At 44.6% G+C, this 8102-nt stretch overlaps 5 protein-coding genes across 5 annotated transcripts; all 5 read left to right on the top strand.

The window, feature by feature from the left end:
• Positions 1–149: 149 nt before the first annotated feature.
• On the top strand, positions 150–597 carry SERLADRAFT_403608 (uncharacterized protein; the record flags this gene model as incomplete). Its single annotated transcript, XM_007324445.1, has 1 exon — positions 150–597. A coding segment is annotated over one exon (368 nt), but the record flags the coding sequence as incomplete, so codon positions are not given.
• On the top strand, positions 578–1231 carry SERLADRAFT_480500 (uncharacterized protein; the record flags this gene model as incomplete). Its single annotated transcript, XM_007324444.1, is given in 2 exon segments — positions 578–608; positions 624–1231. A coding segment is annotated over 1 exon segment (480 nt), but the record flags the coding sequence as incomplete, so codon positions are not given.
• A 95-nt stretch (positions 1232–1326) lies between these two features.
• SERLADRAFT_480499 (uncharacterized protein) lies at positions 1327–2760 on the top strand (the record flags this gene model as incomplete). The annotated part of the gene is made up of 2 exons (XM_007324443.1): positions 1327–1425; positions 1482–2760. The coding sequence occupies 2 exons, from the start codon at positions 1339–1341 to the stop codon at positions 2259–2261; spliced, it is 867 nt and encodes a 288-aa protein (XP_007324505.1).
• A 981-nt stretch (positions 2761–3741) lies between these two features.
• SERLADRAFT_418747 (uncharacterized protein) lies at positions 3742–5582 on the top strand (the record flags this gene model as incomplete). Its single annotated transcript, XM_007324442.1, has 4 exons — positions 3742–4516; positions 4592–4707; positions 4819–5273; positions 5519–5582. The coding sequence occupies 4 exons, from the start codon at positions 3784–3786 to the stop codon at positions 5580–5582; spliced, it is 1368 nt and encodes a 455-aa protein (XP_007324504.1).
• Positions 5583–6011: 429 nt separating this feature from the next.
• Positions 6012–6677, top strand: SERLADRAFT_443820 (uncharacterized protein; the record flags this gene model as incomplete). The annotated part of the gene is made up of 1 exon (XM_007324441.1): positions 6012–6677. One exon carries the CDS (start codon positions 6012–6014, stop codon positions 6675–6677), a length of 666 nt encoding a protein of 221 aa, XP_007324503.1.
• Between the last annotated feature and the right edge of the window lie 1425 nt (positions 6678–8102).

The following is an 8102-nucleotide window of genomic DNA, read 5'->3' as shown; positions in this document are numbered from 1 at the left end:
TACAGGCTATCCGAGAGCGCAGAAAGTCAGCACTACAACTCCAGACCTGTTTTGGTGGTCAAGTTCCCGGGTTTCAGCGCGAGGCTACTCTCTACCCCTTCCCTGCTACAGTATCATCTTTTTTTTCTCCTTCGAAGAAAAGCGTGTCTCCTACGAAGACAGTGTTGCGTGATTTGGATAGCAGTGAAGGGGACGACGAAGAGGATACTCGTTCACTCTTGGACAGGATGAAGAAGACGGTGGAAGACATGAAGAGGAGGAGGAGCGTTGGTCCTCCGTCAAATGCAAACTCTGCCCTTGATGAAGACATGATTGTGGACGTCAGTGAAAACGATGAATCAGAGACAATAGAGGAAAGGATGACTATACAACAACAGTCAGGTCAAGGAGTTGCTGACTTCTCAGAAGAGGGAAGTGATAAAGAGAATGAAGGTGCTTTCAGTTTACAGCATGACTGTTCCGATCAGTATCTTGACTCCGAAGAGCCTCGATCAGCAGACAATGATTCTGACATTGCAAATTCTGACAAAGAGCAAGAAAATGTTACCGTGGGTGCATTTTCCGGGACATCCTCACTTTCAGTGGAGGGTTGTGATGGTGTTGCCCCTCTCACACCTCCCATTGACACCCTTAAACACCTCTATTCACTTCCCCAGATTGGTTCTAGTACACCACTCTTTAGCGGCGTGCGGGATCTATTCAAAAGTGCCGACGCGCATAGATATGCACACCCTTTGCACACACCAAGGATGGACGGGGTGCGCGATATGTATTTGCGTGAAGGTACACACGTGACAGATACACCTACTTTCGAAGGCCTACGTGATATGATGGAGACCCCAGCAGGATATCACAAGTCCGATCAGGAAGAGGACAGTGGTACTCATAGCGAAGAAGACACTGATGTAAACGAGGTTTCGGTGAGGGCAGCAGCTGATGCAGGAAGAACGACACGTTCTGGTGCTTCGGCCAAACCCCGCGATAAGGGTGATATGTCCCGACCCACCACTACACGTGTGGTCAATGTGATAGCTGATACTGTGGTGCCGAACTCAGACCAAGAACAACGTCAGCCTGGCCAATTGGAAGTATTGAAAGATCGATCTACACAGGCTTCTACTGGCATCACTGCGGAAGTGGAAGAGGTTTCTGGAACCATGGCACAATCGACTGCGAGAGAAGGACAAATTCCTCGTGCAAAGCCTAGGTTGCTTAGGGGTCGTAAGCAGGTGGCTGTGAATGAAAATGACCAGGTAGGGCCGGATTTTAGTGATGTAGTGATTACCTACCTAATCCTAATTAATCTCACCTCAGCAGGATAAACACGGTGTGCGATCAATGGACACGCTTGCAACTGTGCCGGCCAAGGCGAGCCGAATCAGGAATGTAAAGAAGGAAGATGAACCTTCGACTCTTCCTGAGGTGGTAAGTCAAGAACATGCATATATTATACATATGTTTCATGTTTTCATTTGTTCTAGGTCATAACAAGCCGGCCGGTTGCCAAGAACAAAGCTACTCCTAAATCCACAGCCAATTTGGATCGGAGAGTCGCCAGTAGAGAACCGGTCAAACCCCTTCGCAGGACACGCTTGGCCACGAAGGAAACAAGTAGTGAAAGCATTACCTCTACGGTGGACGAGAAGCCTTCAGCGAACACGAAACCAGCCCGCAGAGGTAGGCCTACTAAAAAGGCGAGAGAGTTGGAGGTTGATGAGTTGCCTACGCGGATTGTGCCGAAAGGTAGAAGTAGGTCCGAGGTTCTTGACGTCACTGAGGACAATGATGACGATCCCTTGGATTCTATTTGTCAACTGGAGGACAGCATAGCAAATGTTGAACACTCTACGAGATCTGCAAAGAGTACTCTAACTGCTGTGAAGCAAGAAAATGACGAGGGGACTTCGGGAGGAAGAACTAGGCGAGGTGCTACACGCGCTGTGGTCAAAGCAGCCCCTTCGGCTAACAACTTACGCTCAAAAGCTGCCTCTGCAAAGAAGGCGGCGAGTATCAAAATTGCTGAATCGGCAGCTACACCCTTTCACACTCCTGACAGCTCAGAAAGTGGCATGGAAAAAGAGAATGCACCCTCTGTTGATGAGGAAGACCCTGTCCCTAAACGCGCAATTCCAAGTCGAACAAAACACTCAAAAATCAAGCCAGTAGCCACTACCACTTCTAAAACTCATGCACAAAAAACAACGGAGATTGATACCACCATAAAGACAAGAGCTACTAGAATAACGCGTACGAGGAGATGATGAAGATGATGAATGTGTTGATGTGCCTTGTTCCACCTGTATTTGTCTCATGCCATCTTGCCATCTCGGCATGTCCCTACGCATCGTAGACATGAAATATACATTCCTGGACCCAGAGGTTCCAGGTTTCCATTTCGACATTGGAGTTTTTTTCTTCCCGGAACTTTTATACCTCTTATTCCTGGACCCGTAGGATCCAGGTTTCCATTTCGACATTGATGCCACTTTTTTCAGCGGAACTTTTAGTGTGACTGTACTTTGCTACGTAATATTCTGATGAGTGCCACATCAATTTCGCTTATCTTTGTACTGTACAGTTTTCTTTTCCTATAACTTTGTACTCCCTCCAATGCTGTCCCTCTCATGCTTTCGTTCCCATGGGAAACACGCCGTCGTCCACTGGTGAACCGAATGATCTCTCCGCTCCTCTCCCTCAGGAAATATTTCAGGTGAGCCCGAGGGCAAGGAACTTCACGTTGCTCTTCATGTTAATGTCATCTAGATCATGTCATGTCAGACCCTTCTGTCTTCCATGCTGAGCGAGGTGTGTATTCTATCATTCTTTACTTACACTTTCTAACCATGTACTCCCACCTCTCTTCGTCACTTCATATTCGAATTGTAATCATGGAAATTGTAATCATTGAATCATCAGAAATGCTACAACCGATTTTGCCTGTCGTTCCTTGTGATCATGATTTGAATGCTACCGACGATTGTAACTTGTTTATCACCATGTACCGCCTTCAGCGCTCTTTCAAGTTTGTTATGGTGCATTCTGGGGAAAGAATTCATCCTCGTGATCTTTTTCCTGCTGGTAAATATATAGTACTGAATTTCGCCGATGTGTGCTTTTTGATGGATCACTACAGCACTTTCTTGAAAAAAGTGCACTTACTTTGCATGGCTGCCTCTCATGGCCTTATGTTTCCCACTCGTGATAATAAATCTTCTATAGTTCTCAAATTTAGAGCACATTCGTGTTCCACCCAATGTGCTCCGTTCACTTTCCTTTTTGAATCTTTGAGACGTGATCGTGTAATTGTTGAGCCACCACAGCCCGTTACGTTTCCTACTATGCAGCATCCTGAACGTCCCAATCACCATGATAGAACACGGGATAGCCAACGTGCACGTCACGCCACTTGTATTGGCGCAGACCCGTCTTTTCCGTACATTGCTTCTGCAGATTTGCGTCGGACAATTATTGAAGACTGGCAAGATTGTATGTCATTCGCAGCCCAGCAACCTTGTGCGGTGTGCAGCCACAGCACACCCACAAAAGCATTGATTCGTGTTCATGCAAATAGCATATCTCTTCGTCTTTTGCAAAATGCTTGCCTCCCTTCTCACACTCTCCCATCACAATACAATTTTGAAGCGTATGATAAAGCTATTTTGGATTACAGGTCCCTCGAGGATTTGGATCGGCCGGGCTACTTGCTCCTTTGCACATCATGTCATCATTGCCTCATTTTTAAAGATAAACAACCTCTTGATTCGTTAGCCAACTTCCAGTACTATGGTGTACCACAGCTGCCACCTGACATTGACAATGTCTTACCAATGCTACTTGTATGACATCATGATGATTTCTCGTGCCTTTGCGACCAAAATATTGCATCTCTTTGCTCTTGAGTGTAGCAATCCCGCATTTGGTGGAAACATTGCGACTTCGCAGAAGTTTGTTCGTGGTAATGTTGCCGTCCTGCCTCAAGATTCTGTGAACTTGCAATTTGTTCTTCCGCCCACTCGTTCCGTCATTGCCGACGCGATGTGTGCCCTTTTTGTGCGCTGGAAAACTAAACCGACCAGAGAGAATATTGCGTCCTTGCGTCCTGTGCTTGTTTCAAAGCGCAGAGCGCGAACCTTAATTGATTTCCTTGTCAATCACAACGTATGGTACAAGATTGCTGGGCTTACATTTTTGGAGGAAAACCTATCTGACCTTTATCCTGAAGACGAAAACGACGTTGACGAGTCTGTTCCTACAGCTGTTGAAATCTGTCACTTGGATGGATCACATGGTTTGGCGGCTGCAACTTCAGATTATGCTGATCGGCGTACCTTTCATGCTGCTGATCCACAACCTGAACTTCATGAAATGGTTATGGACATTGTAGGTTATGCTTCCGGTGACTATACACCTCAGAATCACAAGATGATGAAAGCAGAGGCTCTTGCCCGTGTGCTTGATGGCAGTCAATTTCTTAAGATGCAAGCCGGCTCTAACTTCATCAATGAGCGAGACCCCGGTCTGATGAGTTACCTTTTCCCTCATCTTGATCCTTGAGGAATCGGTGGTTTTCATGAACCTAATCGCAGACCAGATCAACGTATACCTTTTGAACGACAAGTGAAGAATCTGCTAAAGCAGCATGACTCCCCTTTTCAGAAGGACCCTCGTTTTGCCTATGTTTGCTGGAACATCATCCAAAAGAGGGGGGTCAGTAAGAATACATCATTCACCGTTAGCGCTCGTGAACGTGATGAAATCTTGAGTGATATGCATGCTGTTGGTCCCCACTTAACTGATTTGATCGCTATGTGGGAACAGCATCCATCTGCAAAGTCTTCCAACCGTCAACAGAAAAGGGCTTTGAAAATGCTGAATCGTCTCAAGTTTGTCGCTAAAGAATTAAAGGGATCTTTCGGTTATAAGCTATGCAGACGTAACAAAATCTGTGCACTCATGAAGCGGTTCTGCACACTTGCTCTATCCGTCACATTGAACCCCGCAGATATCTGGAACCCTCTAATTGCCATCATTGTAGGCCTCACTTCGAGCGAGTGGCTACAGATGTCCGCATTTGAGCGTGCGGTCTTTGTCGCGAATAATCCTGCCCCTGCAGCCTTGTTTTTCGACTCCATGATTCAATCCTTTCTGAACATCATCGTCCGTTACAATCGTGGTGTTGGCCTCTCTCTTTGGGACATGTATCGCGCATTACGGTATGGTGGAAGCGCAAGGGCGGGGGACTCTACACTGTCATATGCTTTTGTGGCTGAAAGGTAATCCTTCGCCTCAAGCATTGCGAGATCGTATGAATGACAAGCCGAGCTTCAAAACGTCAATGTTTGATTGGCTTGAATCCATCATATTCACTCACTTGCCAGGTGACACTGATGTCACCTCCGAGCATCCAGGTTCACCTTTATCTAAACCTCCCCGAGAACATGGTGTTCCTGATCCTCGTTTGAGTGAATCTCCGCTGGCTTGTGACGTTGATGACCACGAATTTGCTACCGCCTTTCAGGAAACTGTTAAATTGCTCGCAATTGAGTGCAACTGGCACCAACATACTGACACTGGGTGCATAGCCAAATATATCCATGAGAAAGATCTGGAAAAAAAGCCTGAAAACAAATTTCTCCCATAACTATTTTTTTTTTCAAATGGATGGCTCTTTGCATCATCCAAATGGTGAACACTTTTGGTAAACACTTCTGTTTGAAAAAATAAAAAAATAATTATGGGAGACAATATCTTGAAAAAAAGTATTCTTGTTTCAAGCTTTTGTTCCAGATCTTTTTCATGGATATATTTGGCTATGCACCCAGTGTGATACATGTTGGAAGCACTTCAAGCCAGGACAACCGAAAGATGACGCCCATTGTTGCATGCGCATGAATGGCACAACACGTGCTTTCACTGATCTAGATGAAGAAACCCAGTCAATATTATTGCGCCGCTTGCATTATTGAATCAACAATTTTAATGATCTTGTGCTCTTCTTATTGTGCTGTAACATGGACTTGAAATATATTGGATCTGGTGAAGCTGCTAAAGCACTTGTCTACTACATCACTGACTACATCACAAAAAGCCAATTACCCACTCACATTGGCCTATCTGCTGTTATGTATGCCATTCGGCAAAACACGTCCAAATTTGAGTCTTCAGATGCTCCTACAAGTACGGTTAACCATAGCCTGTTCACAAAGACTGTTAATGCAATGATGGCTCGTCAAGAAATATCTCACCAGCAAGTCATGAGCTACCTTATTGGGGGTGGTGATTTCTACTGTAGCCACTCTTTCAAGATGCTGAAGTGGTGTATCTTTGACGGATATATATCTCATACTTTTCCTGCTGATGTCAACTCGGATATTCTCTCATCTGTCCAAGATGAACCTCAGCTTCTATTTACAGAGAACAATACAGAACCCTTGCCTGCTCAAGAAGGTTTATTTGGGGCTAGCATTGATGTTGACTCTGATGATAGCTTGGACAACAATGCTGGCAATGATGACGATGAAAGTGATGGTGAACATGAAGTAATCAATGATCTAGAAATGTTGTTTGGTCAGGGAAATCCGTCCTTCTCTAATACTGTATTGGATTACACTTTACGTCCCAACTGTGCACCATTTAACTCCATGTCACTCTGGGAATGTTACGCACAAAGTGCTTAACAAAGTCTGAGGGTTTGTCGAGGTTTATAAAGAGACTTATCCGAAGACAAGTTCGAGAACATAGTTCTGAGTGGAGGTCTTCCAACGAGAGTTGGTCTTCTTCTGAGTAGAAGTGTGATCTTAGGAGTCTAGCTTTGTAAGCGTAAACTGCGTAGAATTGTATTGGAGTATACTACTGCTGTTACATGGTATTTATAATGGAAAGGAATTGGTGATAGGAGTTAGGTCCTATCTAGGGCAGGTCCGTCCGTTGAGGACTAAGTACTATAATAGGTACTGCGAATGCGAGAGGAACGGAAGTATACATTGTCGATGATGAGAACTGGTGTTAGAAAACCACATACAAAAACAAACTAACACACAATCCTCCCAGATTCCACGGAACTTGTTTATGGGCTTTGCCTCCTAGAACAGTGGGTGCTCTGGTTGTTTGTGGGGTGGTATGTATAAGGGTCCTTCAAAGTAAAACCCAGAGGTGTATGAGTGTGGGTTTTGAGGAGGAGGGATAGTTGAATTTATAGAAGATAGGTGCTTAGTGACGAGTATAGATGAGCACTAATGCACAAACTGTAGTGCTCAGAAGGACTCTAATTGAAAAGGATAACAATGACTTCACAAGTGGGAAGTGACGATGACAGCAGTTGACAGTGGTAGAAGTGGGAAGTGTTGTGACCACACTGGATCACAAGTAGCAGAGTAGTGAATTTGAGAGTAGAGAAGAAGTCTGGATTGGAGTTCTTGTTCTTTTTTTTTTTTTTACAAGGTAAAATACAGGGGTTTATATAGTAAAAGAAAAGTAGGCTATGCACAGTATAGCTGTGCAAAAAGAATGAGAAAGAACATGAAAGAAGGAATGTTTGCTGATGAATCCTGCGTAGGTAGTACAGGATAAGATTGTAAAAAAAGGAAAAGAAAGAGATAGAACAATGAATGCTGTGAGTAATGTCACAGGTTTGTACAGCCATAAAGTAAAGTCCAATAGCAAAAAGAGAGCAGGAAAATCATGATGTCATGGGAAGATGCAGTAAAAAAAGGGCAAGGCAAAACACTATCAGTATCAACACAGTTCCTTTATTGTCAGTCAGGCATTCTAAAAAATATGTGTCCATAAAAATGATTCAAAAATCAAAAATAATTGCACTGTAAATGAATGTTCTGCTGAAGAAAAAGAAACTGGAGCCACCGGTCCACCACCTAGTCCAAATCCGACAGTTCCACGGCCTTACCAATGGACTGGTTGTGTTGGACCTCCTGATCAAATGAGGGAGGGAGAGGAGTAGTTCCAATTTGGAACAAGTGAGTCCCAGGCAGCGTGTGGTAGGTGTAGCTGTAGCAAAGACAATGGACAAAAGATAAGTGTACCCAAGTGAATGGGACAGCAATGAACATGGGCGACGCAAGGGGATGAACCTTCTCCAGCTCAAA

Source organism: Serpula lacrymans (genome assembly GCF_000218685.1).
Source record: "Serpula lacrymans var. lacrymans S7.9 unplaced genomic scaffold SERLAscaffold_19, whole genome shotgun sequence".
Taxonomy (NCBI): Eukaryota; Fungi; Basidiomycota; class Agaricomycetes; order Boletales; family Serpulaceae; genus Serpula; species Serpula lacrymans.
This window is presented reverse-complemented; position numbering and strand designations above follow the sequence as displayed.